Here is a 22,075-nt window from a genome sequence, read left to right as displayed (position 1 = left end):
ACTATAACCACTTTGGCTAGACTAGATGGTTGCCTCTTGGGATCTGCTGGTCTCCGTCCTCCAATGCTGGGGTCACATGCACATACAGCCAGCCATACCCAGTGCTAAGATTTAAACTCAGAACCACAAGTTGCACTGAACCATCTCCCAGCCCCCTAGACTCTATCTAAATAAAGGGGGGGGGGGGGATTAAGGTTTTTAAGTAGTATCTACCTCTGCCCTAAGACACATAACTAAGTCTCAAACTTCAGTTTCAATACAAGTTCTGACTTTAACCACTTTACCAACAAATCAAGTCGTGAAACGGCAAGCTTTGTTCACTGTGGTCCCACAGTCGAGGGATTACAACTACTAATCGCCAGCGGGAGTAAGATATACACCCAAATAGTCCTTTTAAAAAGAATACACTAGGGCTGGAGAGATGGCTCAGCTGTTAAGAGCACTGACTGCTCTAACAGAGGTCCTGAGTTCAATTCCCAGTAACCACATGCTGGCTCACAACCATCTGTAATGGGATCGGATGCCTTCTTATATTAAATAAATAAATCTTTAAAAAAAAAAAAAAAAAGAATACACTAAGATTCCGACCTATCCACTCAGAATCTACCAAGCATTGAATTTTGCCCGGCACTGTTAAAAGCGAGCACAGAAATCATTTAACACAACTCTTACAAAGCAGATACCAGATGAGAAACTAAGGTGTTGGGTCCCTGGCTCCTGTTCGCACTATCAGTACGTGGCCGGTTACAAGTGAGACTAAGGACTATCACTTCATACCCTAGGCTTTAGGCTCCCAGACAGACCTGTGAGTCTCCTGTCCCTGTCAGGGAAAAAGAACCGAGAGCTCGAAGAAAGTCCAGTGACATGCTCAAAAGCTTTCACGATGCCAGGGCTGGCTCCCTGACAGGCCTTAGGCCGCCGGTACTACTAGAATGAATGGAGGAGGCCAGGCACGGGCTCCGCGCTGCCCCGGCTCGCGCTGGGCCTTGCGGGGACCCGTAGCCACACGATGCACGCCCCACCACCAACCCTTCGGGTCCCCAGCACTTCACCAGCTCGCAGCCCTCCGCCACACGCTCGACCCCGAAAGCGCCCGAGCCCATGCCCCTGCCCCGTAGGGGAGGGGAACCGCGCCTAGCCGGCGCCCGTGTGATCCGCACTAGCCTCCCGCGGGCGACGCCCCGCTCCCCAAAGCGTGTCGGCCGCGGGGCCCCACTGTTGAGCCATGCGCAACGCCTCACCCGGCGGCGCCATTCCTCCGAGCAGGTCCCACCGGAGCCCGAGCAGGCAGACTTCCGCTCCGGGAAGTGGCTCCAAGAGCGCGCCGGAGGGGACGCCAGGGACCCGCGGCACACGCCACTTGCCAGAATGAGCTCCCGGCAAAGGTCAGTCGCGGCGGTCCCGCTTGGCAGGGCCGTTCCCAGCAGCCGCGGGGTTGGGGAGTTCAGTGGCGGCGTGCGAACCGCATTCACGGTTCCTGCTTGCCAACCCGCTCTCTCCCCCGCGCCGGGACCCACTTGGAACCGACCGCCTCTCAACCGTCCTGCTCACGCCGCCACCCGGACGCGATTGGACCGGGCCTTGGGGCGGGCCTCAGACGGGGCCACCTCTGATTGGCCAGTGCCAGTGACTGGCCAGACGCGCTGTCACTCACGGGTCTCTCCCACAGCCCGGCCAATTTTAAAGCCACGAAAAGGGTCCGGTTGGAAGGGGAGCGTTATAGTGACGTATGATTTTATCCACTTTGGGAAATTATAGTTAAAGGATTACTTAGATTCTTTATTACTGTCTGATGCGTGAGGTTGTATCCAGTTTTCAAACCTGTGAGCTATAACAGGTAACGGAGAGGAGCGTTTTAAAATGTTTTATTTTTTGAGAATTTCATACAGTGTATTTTGATCAGATTCATTTCCTTCCCCCAACAACCCTACACACTCAACTCCTGCTCTGTTTTTCTCTTTCTAAAATTAAAAACAAAAACCAAAAAACCAAGCATGGAATCCTGCCCTGGATAGGTGGTTGATCTACCCAGCCACTCCACTGAGGAAAACTGATTTTTCCCCCTCCCAGCAGCTATCAGTTATGAATAGTTCTTGGCTAGGGGTGGGTCTTTTGTTCCCACTCCCTCTCCTCTGTGTTTTGTATGGCTTGAGCTTTTGCGGGTCTTGTGCATACTGACACAATCTCTGAAAAAATGTTTATTTGAAGCCATTCACCACCCCTGGCTCTTACAATCCTGCTCCTCTTCCACATAGATCCACACCCATGAGCCACGCCTTGAGGTAAAGGGTATGCTATAGACATCTCATTTAGGGCCGAGTTTTCCAAGATCTCTTATTCTCTGTGTGTTGACGAGTTTTGGGCCTCCGTGGTAATTGCTGTCTACTCCAAGAAGAAGCTTCTCTGATGAAGGTTGAGAAATGCACTGATCTGTAAATTTAACAGAATCAAAAATGGAAGCCAGGACTGATGTGTGGCTCTGATTACTGAGCACTTACAATACAGATGGAAAGAGTACTAAGCATTCTGCATACATTATTTTATTTACTCTTTATTATTATTCTGTGAAGTGTTACTTTTAGTACTTTAAAAGGAAGGAAATATTTCAGCCCATGCATTCCGATGACAGCCTTGATGTCTGATGATTGACTATTGTGAGCATGTAGAGTTTCACAATATAGTAATGCGTCTTCTCTTTAGTATTGCTCCACATATTATTCAGCTATGTAGGGGAGAGTTGGATCACACCCCTCCATACAGTAGTCATTAGCGCTATACAGTTATTTCTCTTTGAACGTGATCGAATTAAGTAAAATGTAAGCTTCAGCTATGATATGTTTTAAATATGATATGCTCACTAGCTCAGTCAGGGTAGCCGGTGGATCTTGTACTGGGTAATTTGAAACAGATACTTTCATTATCCCAGAAAGTGATACTGGGTAGTGCCGAACTAGAATACACTTAAAGAACTCTACCAGTTCAGTAATAAGACAAGCCAGTGGTGTGCTAGAGAGAGAGCCAGCTGTTAAGTTGTTTTTTTTTTTTTTTTTGGATTTTGCAAATTGATTAAATATAGCTATTTAGGACATTTAAATTATGCAGCCATAAAGTGAAAGAAAATATGCTGAAAAATAAAGTCTTCATTTCCCGATCTTATTACATTTTACCATTGTCTCAGCATCTGTCTTGTCATTGCCTAGATGTATGTAATACTTCACTGTTGGAGATTGGTTCTAATTATTTGATTCAGTCGGGAAGCTGCATGTTCCAAATGTTAAAGGTCCTTGTCCCCAAATGGTTTTTGATCGATCAATAAGGATGCTAGTGGCCAGTGGCTGGGCAAAGGGAGCCCGGGTGGGACCCTTAGAGTTGCATGGGCTAGGATACAGGCGCACAGAGGATTGCCAGGATGTGGTGAGGAAGAGAAGAGCTGAAGGAGAGAGAGCCAACAAGCCATGGAGAATTCGGGTGGGGCCACTGGCCACTTTCCTGATTGGGCCTATGGTAGGAGGGGATGGTTTAGGAGTGCCCAACCTTTGAAGTAGCCAAGGCATTTTAAAAATAAGCTAATGTCTGTCTCAAAAAACAACAATGAAAAAAGTCTTAAAAAAAGAAGCCAATGTGTGTGTATGTCTGTGCACCTTTTTTTTTAAATGAAAGATTTAAGTATTCTATGTACTTGAGTGCTCTGTCTTCAGATACACCAGAAGAGGGTATCAGATCCCATTACAGATAGTTATGAGCTGTAAGGCCCCCACGAAGGGAGGACCTCACCCAAGCCTCAGGAATTCGAAGCCACCCATTAACTCACAAAACACCGAGCTTGATGCAATCAGCAAGAGGTATATTTTGATCAACATGTTGAGGTCAAGACCCCATGATCCACTCAGGGGCAGTGGGGTCTGACCCCGGGGCTTTGGAGACAGAATTTAAAGCCAAAAACTACAACTCAGGGGGGAAAACCACAACCCAGGGGGAGTAAAGGAGGGCTATTGGAGAGTACCTGTGGAAAGTCCCAGCCCATTATTCAGTTTGTGGCAGGGTCCAAGGAACAGTCATGGGGAACATCTTGTATAGGCTATTCTCTAAGAGCCTATTCTTAACCAACCATCTATCTTGCGATCAGCCAAGTTCCTGAAACACAGAGCTCACGAGACCAAGCTGACCTGCACTCTTGGTTCTGCTCTGCCTGTTAAGAGTCTTTGAAATTTTTAACCCTTTCAGAGCCACCATGTGGTTGCTGGGAATTGAACTCAAGGCCTCTGGAAGAGCAGGCATCGCTCTTAACCACTGAGCCATCTTTTGCAGATCCAAAGATAGCTCCTGAGTGGGTGAGCTCATGTAATCTGCCCTGGGAGCCAAAGCAGTGTAACCAAAAGTCACCACTACACCTGACTGCTGGATGTGATATATAACCACAGCCCTTTCTACCCTTGCTTGTTACCAGATAATGACTCTAAGACTTAATTATTTATGAATAAATGCCTAGGCCATTAGCTTGGGCTTGTTCACTGACTAGCTCATAACTTATATACCCCATTTATTCGATTCTATTCTACCTCACCTCACTTTTATATGTCTGTCTCCTCAGAGTCTGGGTGGCAAAACTCCCTGTGTCTGACTAACTCCCAGAGATCCCATCTCTCAACCAGAATTCCCACTTTTTATTTCCTGTCTTTTTTGGATAGGCCATCAGCTTTTTATTGATGCTTCCACACAGTGCACAAGAGATCCCCTCTACCAAGATAAGAGAGACTATCTCCCACTACACAGGTTGTTTCCAAGGGTAACATTTGTATCTTGATTTCTGGCCATGATTTTGGAATATTTACAATATGAAACTGGCAAATATGGCAAAGCAAGCTTGATTTATTGTTTCATTGATTATCTAAACATAATGAAGGAAAAAAGGTTAATAGAAGTTAACTTGTAAAATGTGTCACAGCTGGTATGGTGGTACACGCCTGTGATACCCAACATTTATGAAACAGTGGCAGGCCGGGCGGTAGTGGCGCATGCCTTTAATCCCAGCACTTGGGAGGCAGAGGCAGGAGGATTTCTGAGTTCGAGGCCAGCCTGGTCTACAGAGTGAGTTCCAGGACAGCCAGGGCTACACAGAGAAACCCTGTCTCGAAAAACCAAAAAAAAAAAAAAGAAACAGTGGCAGCTGGACATGGTGTTCAAAGTTACCCTCAGCCATATCGTGAGTTTGCTACCAGCTGTCAGTCTTATGTCTGCAAGATTTACATTGTGACTAGTTTGACCCTGTCTTCATTGTTGTAGTTATGTCTTTCCTACTGGTGTAAATGAAAAGAGCCATCAGCATTCACTTTAAGAATTACATTTAGGTCTGGGCTCAGTGGTAGAGCACTTGCCTTCTTGCCTTGGTTACATCCCTAGCACTGAAGAAAAAGGAAACACACTGGGTTTTTGTTTGTTTTTTAACAAAATCTCAGTTGTTCAATTTTACCAATGAAGACTCGGGAGCCAGATGCTGGGGTGAAAGCCTACTGACTCAGAGAGGCAGAGAAAGCACTTTCCTCCTTAGGTGACTTCCCAGCAGGAATGCTCCTCTCTAAAAACAAAACTTCCTTTAAACTGAATGTCCCTCCTTTCTATTTCCTGTGTGTCTATCTGTCCTCCTGACTCCCTCCTTTCTACTTCCTGTGTGTCTCTCTATCTGTCCTCCTGACTCCTCCCCCTTACTATGTTTTTTTCTTTTCTTTTTTTAAAGATTAATTGGCCGGGCGGTGGTGGCACAGGCCTTTAATTCCAGCATTTGGGAGGCAGAGGCAGGTGGATTTCTGATTTCGAGGCCAGCCTGGTCTACAGAGTGAGTTCCAGGACAGCCAGGGCTATACAGAGAAACCCTGTCTCAAAAAATAAATAAATAAATAAAAAGATTAATTTATTTTGGTTATGTATAGTGTTCTGCCTGCTTGTATGCCTATGTTCCACAAGAGGGCATCAGATTCCATTACAGATGGTTGTGAGCCACTATGTGGTTGCTGGGGATTGAACTCAGGACCTCTGGAAGAGCAGTTAGTGCTTTTAACCTCTGAGCCATCTCTCCAGCCATCTATGTTTTTTTTTCTTAATAATCCTATGTCCACTTCCTGTCAACTGGTTGCTTGCTCCACTTCTTGAATTTATTTAATCATGTTTACAATATTCAAGCAGAAAGACCTTGGATTAAAGGTGTGTGCTAAGCCTGAGCCACACCACAGCTGAGAACAGGTTTTTCCAGTAAATAACAGAATCTCAGGAATCACAGTGTGATCAAATATTCTGCAACAAGATACATGCTCACACGCATGCACACACGTGCACACACAAAAATCAAACTACATTTGGAGAATCTATTGCTGAAACATATACCAACAGGTAGGTATGGTAGTTGATGCCTTTAGTCCCAGCTTGGGAGGCAGATCTTTGTGATTTTGAGGGCAGTCTGAGCTACATTGTGAATTTCAGGACAGCAAGGGCTACATAGTGAGACTCTGTCTCAGAAAACAACAACAATAACAACAAAAACCATATGCTAGCAACCAACTACAAAAAGCCCAGTAAAAAACATGGGCAAGAAAATTTTAATAGATACCTTGTCAAATAAAATATAGGAATCTGGAATAAACACAGGAAACATGATCAGCATTATTGCAGATTAGAAGATGGACAGGTGCTGCTAAGCATCCGCTCACAGGCAACAAAGTCCAACAGTGTCAAACAAGGCTGACAAGGCTAGGAAGCAACCCGAGTGCCTGCCTGTACAGTGCTAGTAGAAATCTAGCATACAGTTTGAAATATACATGTTTCCGCTTTGGAAAGTTTCTTTAGAAGGCTGACATTTTCTTAAAAAGTCAGTTATACAATTCAACCATACATACCACAGAGTGTTTGTTTCTAAAAACTATTATTAGGGGTGAGAAAGATGCCTCAGCAGCTAAGGCACTGGCTGATCTTGCAGAGAACCTGGGTTTGATTCCCAGCACCCATATGGTGGGTCACAACTGTTAACTCCAGTTCCAAGAGATCAGATGTCCATTGTGGCCTCCTGCAGGCATTAGGCATGCATGTGATATACCCGGACAGACATGCAGGCAGACGTACTTTCATACACATTTAAACAAAACAAACAACCTTTGGCGGTTGGAGAGATGATTCAGCAGTTAGACCCTGACTGCTCTTCAGAGGACTCTGGTTCCGTTCCCAGCACCACATGGCTGCTCACAACTGTCCATAACTCTAGTTTCAAGGGATCCAATGTCCTCGTCCATTCTCTCAGGTACCATGCGGCTTGTAGTGCAAAAACATATATGCAAGTAAAACACTTATAGGTATAAAAAAATCTTTAAAAACAATTACATAAGTAATTTTTTTATTAAGGAAATCTGTGCAAACAGAATAAGTTTCAAGTTTATTAAATAATTTCTCAAAATTGAGCTATGAGATTCTCTTTATGAAACATATGAGGAAAAGATAATGCCACTGTGTTTGATTGTTGATCTTCACTGTCAATTTGTCTGAATAAAGAATCACCATGGAAACCCTCCTCTGGGTGTGTCTATGAGGGTGTTTCCAGAAAGCTTTACCTGAAGAGAGAAGACTCACTTTGAACTTAGGTGGCACAAACATTCACGGCTCTCTGCTCCTTGGTGTGGACACCTGGGACCAGTTGCCTCGCCCTCCACGGCCTTCTTGCTTCGATAGACTGACGGAGAACAAACCCTTCCTTCCTTATGTGACTTTGCCACCTCAGCAGGGAAGTAACTCCTAACACAGTGCAACTGCACCAGCGGGACCTTTAAAGAAAGAGACATTGGACATCAGCTTTCTGTTGGCACCTGTTCCATCCTTTCCCTTCCCTCTGAGGAAATGCTAGCCCTTCAGACTGAAGTGTCCCCTGGCTTCCCCTCAGGGTCTTACCATGTATTTATAGTGTTGAGAAATGATTTTGGTCCAACAAGATGCTCAATGGGTAAAGGCACTTGCCACCAATTCTGATCACCTGAGTTCAATCCCTGCAACCCACATGGTGGAAAGAGAGAACTAATTCCCCCAGTCTGTCCCCAGACCGCTACACATACATACCATAGCACACAGGCACCCACATATACACATGTACAAAATAAGTACAAAATTATTATTTAAAAAACCATATCAGTTTTGTATATTTCTTATAATTTAAATGGAAGTTATTGAATACTTTTTCAAATGACTTTTCAAAAAATATTTTTTTAAATGGAGTCTTTTTTTAAGAGTTTTTTTTTTTAATTTAAAAAATTTATTTAATATATGAGTGCTTTGCTGCATATATATTCATGAGCCAGAAGAGGGCATCAGATTCACTTATCAGATTCACATGTTTGGGAGCCACCATGTGGTTGCTGGGAACTGAACTCAGGACCTCTGGAAGAGCAGCTATAGCTCTTAACTGCTGAGCTATTTCACCAGCCCCAGAGTCTTTCTATACAGCCCAGGCTGGCCTCAAACTCCTATCTTAGGTTCTCAGCTGTTGAGATTACAAACATCAGCCACCTTGCCTGGCCCCACTCATTTTCCTTGCTGTGTGACCATGTGAGTTTAGTTGCTGTACTAATGCTAAGTCATCAGATGTCTCAAGGGTTGTTGTTGTTTTAACCTTTGTTTGTTTACCATGATGATCACTTCTGTGAAATTCTTATATATTCCTCCCCACCCCCTGCCACACACATATACTTTTACCAGAATACATTCCTAGATGTAGAGTAGTAAATCATAGAGTAGATACACTTGAAACTTTACTACATAATGATAAATTGTTGCCAAAGTAATTGTACCAATGTATACTTCCAAGTGCAATTTATAGGATTTTTTTGCTCCATTTCATTGTCAATACTTAGTATTCTTTAAAACTTTAAGCAATATGGACAGCTTACAAAAATGGAACTTTTTTCAAAAACTATATAGATATTTGTTTTTAATCCATGTTTTTCTCCTTTTGCAATATTTGTGTGTGTGTTTATGGTATATGTACATATATTACATATACATCACTCTTACAAAAACATTATTTAATAAAACTTGGATCACATTCTACTGCTGCTCAGCAACTTTCTTGATTTGTCTTTTTGCTCAATTTTGTTTGAGATGAGGGGGTCTCACTTCATAGCCTGAGCCAGTTTGAACTCATGGCAGTCCTCCTGTTTCATCTTCCTTCCACAGTGCTGGGATTGCCATGTGCAGGTCACTGGTCTAGTCTGCTGAAATACATCCAAAGCAGTCTACGATCCTTGACTGCAGGGAGCCTACATCTTAGCAGAAGAAATGATTAAACACTGAACACTGTAAACAACTGAACTGGAAGTGTGGGATGTAGCTCATTGGTAGAGTGCCTGCCTAGAATGAACTATACTCTGGCTCAACACCTTGTACTGCAAAAATACGTAAATTAATAAACTAGTCAATTAATTAGCTGAGGTATAATTAGTCTGGGGTACAGTCTGTGCTTAGCATGTATGAAGCCCTGACTTGCCCCAGCATGAATAAACGAATGACCAGATGCTATACTGGAAGGAATTATAAGCTACAGGACAAAAATAACCCAAGCAAAGGTGGGACTGTTGTACCGAAGTGTGTTCTCACCTACCCATCACTCCCACAGGAGACTGACATTATCCTGGGTGCTGGCGATACATCTGGAACAAGATGTCTGATTGACAGCACAATACATGAACAAATACTGTGAAAGCAAAGTAGCTGGACCAGGGTAGGGAGAGGCTATCCAGTCTAGATTGAAGATCAATAAGAGCTTCTCTCATAAGGGGACAAATGGGGCTTTCGACAGGTTGCTATGACAGAGGTGCTTCTGAAAAACTAATTTTTTGAATTCCCTCTCTGGTTCCTAGGGTCAGTGGTACAGAAGAAGTAGTGATCCCTTGCGCTTCTGACAGTGACTCTGGAAGTGTAGATCTACAGCTGAGCAACTTAGACGACATTCAAAAAGGCAGACCTAGTGTTGAATTTACAGGTGAAAGGGGGAAAGGATGGGTATTTTTAAAACAGTGAATGGAGAGAAGGATTTTTGCTGTTTTCCCATACTAGGAGTTGAACCCAGGACTTCATACATGCTAGGTAAATGCTCTGCCACCAAGCTACACCCTGGACTTCTCTTGTAAAGTGCAGCCAACAGCACTTACTGCTCTTTTGGAGCACCAGGTTCGAGTCCCAGACCCACATGGTAGCTCACCCCATCTGTTATCCAGTTCCAGGGGATCCAATCCCCTCTCTGATCTCTTTGAATATTGCATGCACATAATACACAGACATAAATGCAGACAAAGTATGCTTACACATAAAATAAAAATAAATACATTTCTAAAAAAAAAAAAAAAAAAAAAAAAAAAAGAGTCCTACCAAGAGCTGTTGATGGAATGGCCCTTAGCCAGATTTTGATGATTAATTTGGTTCATGATATTAAAACTTTGAGGGATTCCAAAAAAGGAAAGACTGGTGGAGCTGATGGCTGGGGAGTCTTTATGTTGATGGTGGGATCTGAATCGGCCTGCGGAATAATTACCCTGCATTCAGCAAACAGGAATTGAGTATAGTAGGAAATGCTGAATATACAGCAGTATATTCAGTAACCACTGTATATTCAGTAGCCAACATTCATGGTCCCTGCCTTCTGTAGTTGGCACAGCACAGCAAAGAGACTTTGCAAAGCACAGTGACTAAGGCAATTGTGAGGTGTGGTGAGCACTGTTGAAGAATTAAACACAGGCCTGAGACAACAAGGAAGAGATACAGGAACCCTGCTGTCAATGGTCCTTGTCAGCAGTTTTAGGAAGCAGCTAAAGACAACCCCTAGGAGAAGAGGAGGGAAGAGTAAGCTAAAGAGATGGAAGTGGTGTGAGCCAGGAAAGGCCAGCCATGCTGGGGGAGCACAGTTAGTCATCCATCTGCTCAGCAGATGCCAATGTCCTGTTGTGTCCCAACATGATCAGAGTCCCTGGAGATGCAGCAGTGAACAGCACAGGCACCATGCACTTACAGATATACAGCTAGAGATACGTGTAATCCAGGTGATGGGGCGTGGAGGCCAGAGTATTTGATATCTCACGATTCATGATTGGCCAGGGGGCATTTGTAGCTGAGACCTGAAGAGTGGGGAGGAATCAGCAAGGCAGAGAGAGGTAACAATGTGTGGGAGGAAGGGGAGATGGAGGCAGAGTGAACAACTGTTGTCCTGACCAGAGGGAAATAAGTGGTGACTTTAATTACATTGTAATTAGTGAATGACAAGTGGAGGACGTCCCCAGTTGAGGCCTTCAGGGGACCAAAGAGAATACAAAATCTGGGTTGCAATTCTCAGGATCCTTTTAATCTTTTCAATTCGGCAGGGAGCAGTGTTGGATGTGCTCTGGCTTACTCACTATGAGGCAACTCTTTGAATTGAATTTGTAAAAGGTTTTTTTTTTTTTTTTTTTTTTTTTTTTTTTAATTTATTATGTATACAGCACTCTGCCTGCATGTACACCTGTATGCCAGAAGAGGGCACCAGATCTCATTATAGTTGGTTGTGAGCCACCATGTGGTTGCTAGGAATTGAACTCAGGATCTCTGGACAAGCATGAGACATCTCTGCAGCCCTTAAAAAGTTTTTATGATTATGTCCAGACTCCAGGAGGTTTTTTTTTTTTTTTTTTTTGGTTTTTCGAGACAGGGTTTCTCTGTGTAGTCCTGGCTGTCCTGGAACTCCCTCTGTAGACCAGGCTAGCCTCGAACTCAGAAATCCGCCTGCCTCTGCCTCCCAAGTGCTGGGACTGGGATTAAAGGCCCGGCAGGAGTTTTAATTATTTGTGAAATGCTAATTTTTTTCTCCTATGAGGCCATCTATTGTATCATTGAACTTGTTCTCTGACGAGATCATGCTGGGATAGCTTAGGATAGGCTTCTGTCCCTCCTCAGTGCACCAAAGAAAAGCAGCCTTTTTGATGCTTCTGCAGGGTTTTTGGTACAGTCGTTGGAAAGGTCTCGAACTCCAGGTCCTGGGCCACATACCAGAAGCAGCAGCTCCCCCGGATAAGTTGGAAGTTGAGTGTGAAAATTTAATGTTAGTTTGACCTGTTTGGTGCTCTGAATTAAGATGGAAGGGTTTCTAGGAATGATCTTCCTAACAAGATCTGTGGACCGTTGTGACCTAAGGACACACTGGCCTCCTACAAAGCATCAAACATTTGCTTATTCACATTCAGACTATTGGAGAAGGTTCTAGGAACACTGGTCAATGATCAACTGAGGCACTGAAACTTGAGATTTTAAAGGTTATTATCTTTTCTGTTTTGTTACTGCTCTGGCCTACAGGTCCTTGTGACTAGGAAGCTCTGAGACACTGATTTTGCAGTTCAGAAAACTGTGAGAGCTGGGGGAGGGCGGGGTCTTGGTCAGGGCTGCAGGAGAAGCCGCCTGCCCTGTTCACAGCACATGAAGGCATCACCAGTGTCTTTCTTTTGGTATTAGATTCGGACATCTCTGACATCCCTGTACTCCCTCAGGCGTCCCTTCCAGATAACCTCAGATTAGTAACTCTCCAGGAGCCCCTCAATGAGGCCAGTGTTGAGAGGCTGGTCCAGTCCATCCAGGAGGTTTTACATGGTGAGCTAAAGGTATGTATGGCAGTTTTAATGAACAATCTGATTTATTCCCTATAATAAAAAATATTTTCAATAGTTCATTATTATTGCAAATACTTTATGGGTTATAAAATGTATTTTTATCCTTGTAATTTTTATATTTATAAATCATTAAATTTATATATTAATTATATTTATAATAAATAAAATATTAGAGCCATAATAAAAGGTTAATGGTTAATCTTCTCTAATCCTTTTCTTCTCATAACCACTATTAGCATTTTCTATCCCTACAAATGACTCTAATTACAGAAAAAACAGTCATGCATGTTCTAGGTGAGTAACTACAGCTTTGTACTGTCCTGTTGACTGGTTATTGGGTGGGTGTCTTATTGTTGAGGTGACCCAGTCATCCGTCCTGTGAGATCCAAGGGATAAAAGAAGAAAGTGAAAGTTAGAACTAGGGCATGGAGTACTATAGAAGTAGTGGGGGGGGGGGACACAGCAGCCCCCTAATGCTTAAATCATGGTGACAGTGATACAAGGTAAAGACAGGCATGGACACACAGCGCTGGACCTTGACAATTAGGGTAAGACTATGTAGGGTCTCTCTATGTAGTCCTGGCTGTCTTAGAACTCGTATAGACCAGGCTGGTTGAACTCAAAGATCTGCCTGCCTCTGCCTCCCAAGATTTAAAGCTAAAGATTTCTATCTTTACCTTTAAAGTAAACATAAATGACTAAGTAGAATATAAGAAAACAAACACTGGCCGGGCGGTGGTGGCGTACGCCTTTAATCCCAGCACTTGAGAGGCAGAGGCAGGCGGATTTCTGAGTTCGAGGCCAGCCTGGTCTACAGAGTGAGTTCCAGGACAGCCAGGGCTACACAGAGAAACCCTGTCTCGAAAAACCAAAAAAAAAAAAAAAAAAAAAAAAAAAAAAAAAAAGAAAAGAAAGAAAACAAACGCTGGGGAGGCTGCAGAGATGGCTCAGCAGTTAAGAGCACTGGCCCCTTTTTCTGAGGACCCAGGCTCAGTTCTTGGCACCTAAATGGTATCCTCCAAATGTCCATAACTCCAATCCCAGGATCTGACATCCTCTTCTGCCCTCTGAGGGCACCTGGCACACACATGGTGTACATATACACATATAGGCAAACCACTCCTACATAAATAATCACAAAATTAAAAAGAAAACAATGCCCTAATTTGTTTAACAGTACCCCACTATTAGCCATTAGATTTTTTTCCTGGTTTTTCTTTTAGTTCATTGATAATATTCTTGGGTATCTATTTCTGTATACCCCATAAATAATTCTTAGATACACCAATAAATGACTCAAGCAGTATGTGTCACTTTGTGTGTGTATAGTATGGTATATGTTCCTCTGTGTGTCATGTTCATATGTGTATCTATACATATGGAGGCCAGAAGTGGATGCTGTTTTCCTTAGTCTCCTTCCACCTTATTTTTGAGTCAGGCTCTCTCAATGGCTTGTGCTCACTGCTTTCACTAGACTGACTGGCTAGCAAGTCCCAAGAGTCTGCTGCCTGCCTTCTGTGCACAGCGTTTACATGGCTGCTGGGGATCTGAACTCATGTTCTCTTGCTTTCATGGTGTCCTAGTTACTTTTCTGTTTCTGTGATTAAAAACCCTGACCAAAGCAACTTACAAAAGAAAGCATTTAACTGGGCTACAGTTTCAGAGGGTTACAGTACATCAGCTGAGCAAAGACACAGTGGAGAGCCCATAACTTGGTCTGAAAGCAGAAGACAGAGAGTGCACCCTGGGAATGGGGTGGGCTTTTGAATCTTCAAGGCCTATCTCTAGTGGCACACCTCCTCCAACTGCCACTTCCTAATCCTTTCCATGGATCCAAAGCCTGGGGACTGAGTATTCAAACATGCCAGCCTATGGCAGCCATTCTCACTCAAACCACCTACACAGCAAGCACTTTCCCAACAGTCTCTGTCCATTTTCAAACTTTCAATAGATTCTGCTAAACTGTCTACCCAGCATATAATCAGTGGTTTCCAACCTGTAAGTCATGACCAATTTGGGTTCAAGTGTCAGATATTCTGCATATCAGATATTTATATTATGATTAATAACAGTAGTCAAATTGCTGTTATGAAGTAAAAACAAAATAATGTTTGGGAGTCACCACAACAGGAGGAACTGTATTAAAGGGTTTTAGCATTAGGAGGTTGAGAACCACTGATATAAAGTGGATTTGTATTGTCACAGAAGAAAATTAGATGCTAGTTGCTTATGGTTGGTATCCAGAGCCAGCTTGGCAAACTCCAAACTCAGGAATGTCACTCATAGGTGACATCCGTTGCTATGACAACCCTGAATACCTTCTTGGAGCCCACTCCTCAGACTCACCTGGGAACCACCTAGATAAAAGGGGGACCTTTCCCCACCTTCGACCCTTCCCCCCATGTCTTTTCTCTCTCTGCTTTGCCCCTGTTCCTTTCTAGTAAAACCTCTACCACATGGAACTGCTTTGGCCTGCTGTGGTCTATCTGGACTCGAGCTGCCATCTCAAACACAACAATAACTGTCCCAAATCAGCATATTTTTTTCTTTTAGCTTTTAACCTTTACCAGCCATATTGACAAGAAAATGTATTTACTTGTTTTGCCCCACCCCTGAGTGTGTGTGTGTGTGTGTGTGTGTGTGTGTATGCATGTTGAGTGCACATGCATGTAGAGCCCAGAGCTTGTTCCTCAGGAGTGGTCCACCATGTCTGACTGAGATACAGTCCCTCACTGGGATCTACAGCTCTCTGATTAGACTAGTCTGGCTGACCACACACATAGTTTTCAAGTGAATCCTGGGAATTGAACTCAGGTCCTCACACTTGTCTGGCAAACAATTCACTTTCTTTCTTACCCTATAAGCTAATGTCTCCCATCCTTATGTGGAATGATTTGCATAGCCTAGACTTTCATGAGAGGCATTTCCTACAGCGAGTTCTTTCTGTTAGTATTCCCAGCATTTTTACCTTCTTGGGGCTTTTAAATCTCATTTAACCCATCAGCAAGGAGTAAATATACACCTTCCAGACACATATACAGTATGGTGAGGTTGACAGTGTCAGCTGATCAACGAACTCCAGCACATCTATAGAAATGCTGACTAATGCTCACCAATGGAATGGTAAGACGGTGATAGCCAGGGCAGCACAGTTCTGTCTCGGTGGCGATCACAAGTCAAAGTCAATCACTAGGACCGGATGAGTATGCTTTCAGTTATGAGACAACTCGGCAAACAACTGCAGTGATGGCAAACAGAAGAGGGGTTCCCATGGATGGGTGTGGCAAGGGTGTGGCTCCAGAGGGATAACAGCCTGAGGGGAACTTAAGGGGTGATGGAACTGTTCTGTGCCCTGGCTGTGGTAGTGGTAACATGTATGTGCATGTCTTAGAATTCATAGAACTATATACTCCCTTCAAAAGATCCATTTTGTGATATGATGCTTTATAAAGTCATAAAATTACCTTGTAACCTGTAACTATAATCAGCCAAAAGTTGTCAAATAATAAATACTAAAGAGCCTTTGGAGCCTGCACTGGGACAGGGTAGGTAGGAGACTGGCTTCTAAAACCTTCTTTCTTTGTGGGCTAAATGCATATTCTTGGTTTATAACATTTTACTAAATTATACATTTTTATGTATAATGCTAATTCGGCAACACCACACCAGAAGTCAGTCTGATGTCTTCACTGCTGAGGGAAAAGAGTTTATTTTTAATATTTGGAACTACTCTTTGTGTTTAATATTACAAAGTTTTATAAAAATTTTCTTTGCTTAATAAAGGATTTAGGTTGCTGCAGTGAATTAAAACAAAAGAAAGCCCACTCCTTTGTTAACAAAGGAATAGATAGGGGCTGGAGAGATGGCTCAGCGGTTAAGAGCACTGACTGCTCTTCCAGAGGTCCTGAGTTCAATTCCCAGCAACCACATGATGGCTCACAACCATCTGTAATGGGATCCGATGCCCTCTTCTGGTGTGTCTGAAGACAGCTACAGTATACTCACATACATAAAACAAATAAATCTAAAAAAAAAACCAAAGGAATAGATAAAGATGAAAATAATTATGACTTTATCTCAGATACTATGATACACTTAGAAAGGGTTGGTTACTCTGCTTCAAGACAAAAAGTTATGGTTCAACTCCTAAAATGCATGCAGTTATAGCAAGAAATATAGAGAAGGCAGGAGGTATACAACCACAGAAGCAAGAAAGGGCATCAGGGAAGTTAATTGACTGGACCTGTGACTGCCTCTGGACAGAGCAAGAAAGGACTTGTAGAAGTCACCTGTATCATACTGGGAAGTGCCTTGTCATCCTTAGGTACTGTTGAACTCCTGTAGATAAGGAATTACCTCATCAATTAAATTTGAGAAAAGTGCACCTAGCCACAAAAAGAAAAGGGATACAAACAAAAATCAAAAACAAAAACAAAACTCTGAGAGCAAGAAACCCACGATAGCCCTTGGAGCCGGTGGAGGCCATAAGATGGCTCCTTGTTCTCTAGGGAATGTGTACTAGCTTATCTCATCTGTAACTGGGGAAAACACTGAAAGACTCTTGTAGTTTAGGTTTTTGTTTTTTTTTTTTTTTTTTTTTTTTTTGAGACAGGGTTTCTCTGTGTAGCCTCAGCTGTCCTAGAACTCTCTTTATAGACCAGGCTGGCCTCAAACTCCCAGAAATCTACCTGCCTCTGTCTCCTGAGTGCTGGGAAAAAAATGTTAAGGTTGGAATCAGTTTGTATTTTCCTCTTTACACTTTATTTCAAAGTTTCTATAAGATTTTGCTTTCTGATAAAAAACCAGAATCAAAGTATTAATATGAAAAGATTTTATTCAAATCCAAACTTGCATTTTTTAAAAGGAAGCCTTAAGAACTTGAAATGGTGGCTTTAATGACATCAAGAGAACTAGAAGTAGCAGACTCAGAGTCACCTTTGGGAATCTTAACCTAGCAGCAGGTAGAGGGTAGGTGGATGGCATAGTGAAGCCTGAGGTAGAGAGCACGTCTAGTGTAGCTGAGGACCTGAGGTGAGGCCCCAGCCACGGTGGCGGGAAGGACGCTCCTTGGTACACTTCTGTAATTTGTGCACTCTTTATAAAGATTGATCTGGATAGAGTAAGATGCTATATGCTTAAAAACATTTCAAGAAACTTTGCAAAAGCCCTGAACAGTTATCAAATAAGATTGTGATGTGTAATTGGTTTTTTTTTGTCATTTCCCCCACAAATTCAGGGTGAACCTCAAAAGTTGGAGTTCCTAAGATCTTTGTCTTCTTTGAGCCAAACTATACCTTATGATGAAAGCACGGAATCATTTATTCACCGCCACACGGCAGAAATAGTGCATGTTCTAAGTGTAAGTACTATGGGCTCAGCAGGGGTCTCTGCGGTGCTGGAACTCTTGGCCATGTCGTCTCACAGCAGTGTCTGCTTATAGCAGTACCCAATTAATCCTACTGCAATCAACTCTGGTGCAGCAGTGGCAGCGCTCCAATGTTTTGGGTTCCCAAATGAAACACACACACACACACACACACACACACACACTCACAGAGCCTTAAACAGCTCAATGACTAGGTCACTTCCTAACCTCCAGTGGCTGATGTTCGCTCTTCCTATATTCCCCAGTTATTACTTACTAAAATCTATATTCCCTCTGCCCCGAACCCAGACCTGCAGCCCCCTTGGCTGCATTGTCCAGCACCTACATGACAACTATCTCTGTGTTCTGCACCTCTTAGGCCTAGTGTCTCTCTTCCTTTCTTGGCATGGTGGCTATGTCTCCTCCTGCTCCTTTCTCAGTCTCTTGCCCAGGAACCCGAAAGTCCTGCTTCTGTCTCCCTGCCCAGCCATTGGCAACTTTATTTACCAATCAAAACCAACTGGGGACAAGGTCCCATGCAGATTTTGGTGCAATTTGGGGACCAGATTAACACAATACAAGCGGCGTTAGAGCAAATCCACAACATCTGCTCAATGAGGAAAACACTCGAGACACGACTCAAGTGTGATCACCTTAGAAATCATTTTTTTAAAAGGGGAGAGAGGAATTGCACTTAAGTTTTTCAGCAATTGTAATATTTAAAGAGTAGTTTGGGGGGCAAAGGTTGTCAAATGCTTGGGTCCAAGTGTCAGCTCTGCCTCTTTATAGCTGTGTGACTTCAGGAAATTATTTATGACTGCCTTAGTTTCTCACGACAAAGTAAGAACAGCTGTATTTACTTCAGAGTTACTGTGAACATTTAATTAAAAATAAATGTAAGCTATATACATAGTCTCTGACACATGGTCCACATTTGAGAAACATGATATTACTGTTGTCACAGTTGTATATTTTCCAGTTTGTACTTACTTCGGCTACCTTCTGCCAACATTCATCTATTCATAACATGTCTTACTAAATAGCTGCCAGTTCCAGACACTGGCACTGAGGCCACAAAGAAGGTGTAATCCCTGCTCTTTAGTCTAGCAAGCTACCAACAGCTGTGGGACTCTGACAAAAAAGTTTAAATGAGTATATGGGGGAATAAAGGGATGGATGGTCTATGTTAGAGGCTCCAGAAAGATTCTGCAAAGGAGTGATGCAATCACTCACACATATGACTTCCTGGGGCTTTAGTCTCCTGCCTGAAAAGGGCTCCCTACAGTGTCTCCAAACCTCTGATCGTCTAAGTCTGTCATTGTTTACATATCCCAGAATATGAGCAGTTCTGCCCAAACCAGAGATCTGTGGAACTTGTTGGGCTGACAGGAACCTTCTAAAAATGAAGTCTTAACAGCTAACAGCATTGCCAGCAGACACACTTATGGCTAACCAGCCAACAGCTTTGCCAGGAGACACAGTTACAGAATCCTTTAGCAACTTTAATCTTTTCCTCTAAGAGTTTTCAGTTACCCAGAAATGACATTGATTTGAAAAGCAAGTAGATTAAGAACTATTCCAAATAATTCGTCAAGAAGAACAGATTGAAAGAATGCAGATTTATGAATTACTTTAGTTTTCTAATTGGCTGTGCAGAGCCACAGGACCAAGAAAATGTGAACTACTTTCCAAGTTGTGTTTGCACCAAGAATAGATTGTCACGCAGTTCAATCATTCAACCTGGAAAACCCACTAATGCAAATCTCAGACAGCACAAGCCCATTCTTTCTCTGCAAGTGGGTCCAGCCAGTAGTAACATACTGTTTCTGGTATCTATCAAAGTATGTGCTGAGAAGGGGTTCTGTCTACAAAACTCAAGAGTAGTTATATCTATGAAAAAATTGCATGGATAGTCGAATCTACTCTGTCACTACAGCCATATGTACAAGGGTTGAAAAAGCATTCTTCCAACACCAAGAGGACAGGTGCGCAGCAGAAGCAGTTCTGTGGCAACTCATGAGGAGGAAAAGGCTGGAGTTGTTGCAGAGAAAGAACTTGAAGGCATTAGTTCACCTGTATGAACCCACCTTAATGAATGGCTGTATAAAGTACGGTTTCTATTGCTGTAATAAAACACTATAGCCAAAAGCAACTTGGAGAAGAAAGGGTTTATTTCACTTACCCCTCCAGATAACTGCCCATCACTGAGGAAAGTCAAGGAGGGTTGTTGCTTATCGCTTGTTCCTTATGCTTTGCTCCGCTTGCTTTGATAGGACTACCAGCCCAGGAGTAGCACCACCCACAGGGAGTTGGACCCTCTCACATCAATCAAGGGAATACTCCAGAGACTAGCCCTTGGGCCAATCTAGTAGGAGAGTTTTTCCTCAGCTAAGGTCTTCTCTTTCAAAATAACTAGCTTGTCTCTAGTTGACATACAATTAGCCAGTGCAAGTGCCAAACACAACCCTTGCAGGCATCACTTCCCCTCTCTTGACCCCGACAGGGCATAGCTCAGCTTGTGCATTAAATAGAAAGCCAATGAAACCAAAACAAAATGTGCAAAGGAAGGCAAACAGATCCCTATGCATCTCCAAAGAAAGCTTCTGTTAAAGCCCATGGAAAGGTGTTTCATCACTGTGATTAGAGAAAAATAGGTTTAAAACACAGTAAAATTTAGTTAAACACTAAGAAACTGACCAGAATAAAAAAGGCAGTACCAGGTGCTGGTGAGGTACAGAGTAAAGTTTTAATACACTGCCACTGGAAAGGTAAAATGGTGAGCCAGCCTGGAGCACAGTTCGGTATTGTCTTAAAGGGTAAATATACTACCACACAACCCAGAAGTTCTATGAAGATGTAGACAAAATGTTATGGCCACTCTGTATGGGAGAACAGAACACTGGAAACAACCCAGATGAGTGCGAATAAACAAAAACGTGTGTAAATAAATCTGAGTACGCAGGCACGTGGAGGAACGGCTTTGTGTTGCACACTTGCCTGACTCTCACACTCTCATAAAAGGTCTGTGTGAGTGAGTCTTGCTGTCCAGGATAGACCTTGGTGCTTCCTCATTCTCCTCTGCTGGCTTGGGACTCCATCCTTTGCATCTGGATCCTCCACAACCTGCCTACTCGTCAAATCATTTAGTCTCTCTAAACCTCAGATGCCCCAATATCTGCCGGGATTTCACTGAGACCCTTGAGAGCAACTCATTTTTAAAAATCTGTCTTCTGTTTCAATTTTTGGGGAAATATTTCCATGATAATCTGGGAATCTATTCATGAAGATCCAAATCCAAGAAAACTAGTTTTGTTGTTTGTTTGTTTGTTTGGTTGGTTGGTTGCTTTTCTCTCACTATATAGACCTGGAACTCAGAGAAATCCAGATACCTCTGCCACCCACCACACCTGGCAAATTCATGGTAACTCTTCCAGTTACTTTATTCACATCTGTTCCTCCTGTCCTCATGGCAGATCCAGCTTCCTGCCTGCCCTTCAAGTTTCCTCTCCCCAGAGAGACTATCTTCCTGTGTTTCCTTCATGGTACTTTCCTGTACCTGGAGGGGTTTTTACAGCGTCAGTTCTCACTACAGCTCCACATACCTGTGACCTTGTCATGCAGACCCAGGGGTAACTTCTCCCCCACACCCCCCTTATTTTAAAAATAGCTTTTTGAGAATTTTGTATAATGTATTTTGATCATCCCTTCTCCCCAAACCTCTCATTTTTCTTTTTTCTTTTTTAAAAAGATTTATTTATTTATTTTATGTATGTGAGTACACTGTTGCTGTCTAAAGACACACCAGAAGAGGGCATCAGATCCCATTACAGATGGTTGTGAGCCACCATGTGGTTACTGGGAATTGAACTCAGGACCTCTGGAAAAGCAGTCCGTGCTCTTACCCACTGAGCCATCTCTTGAGCACCCAAACCTCTCATTTTTAAGATTGTTTAGGATTCTTTCTGGAGGTGAGCAACAAAATTAACTTTAGCTCACTGAAGTGTAGAAACAACAAAAGGGCACTGAGGGTCTGGAGCTGTGGCTCAGTGGTTAA

The 22,075-nt window shown here is 43.1% G+C and overlaps 2 protein-coding genes across 3 annotated transcripts in view; one reads left to right on the top strand and one right to left on the bottom strand.

The window, feature by feature from the left end:
• Rpn2 (ribophorin II) overlaps window positions 1-1,378 on the bottom strand; it is a 46,901-nt gene extending 45,523 nt beyond the window's left edge. For both annotated transcript variants that reach the window (XM_034494173.2, XM_034494174.2), the window contains exon 1: window positions 1,242-1,378. In XM_034494173.2, coding sequence (XP_034350064.1) covers window positions 1,242-1,254 — 13 coding nt within the window. In that variant the 5' untranslated portion in view covers window positions 1,255-1,378. The remainder of the gene's footprint in view (window positions 1-1,241) is intronic.
• Mroh8 (maestro heat like repeat family member 8) overlaps window positions 1,102-22,075 on the top strand; it is a 73,589-nt gene continuing 52,615 nt past the window's right edge. Inside the window, exons 1-4 of the mRNA XM_034494172.2 lie at window positions 1,102-1,385; window positions 9,888-10,009; window positions 12,502-12,647; window positions 17,893-18,015. Coding sequence (XP_034350063.1) covers window positions 1,102-1,385; window positions 9,888-10,009; window positions 12,502-12,647; window positions 17,893-18,015 — 675 coding nt within the window. The remainder of the gene's footprint in view (window positions 1,386-9,887; window positions 10,010-12,501; window positions 12,648-17,892; window positions 18,016-22,075) is intronic.

The sequence above is a fragment of the Arvicanthis niloticus genome, chromosome 2 (assembly GCF_011762505.2).
Source record: "Arvicanthis niloticus isolate mArvNil1 chromosome 2, mArvNil1.pat.X, whole genome shotgun sequence".
NCBI classification, from domain to species: Eukaryota; Metazoa; Chordata; class Mammalia; order Rodentia; family Muridae; genus Arvicanthis; species Arvicanthis niloticus.
This window is presented reverse-complemented; position numbering and strand designations above follow the sequence as displayed.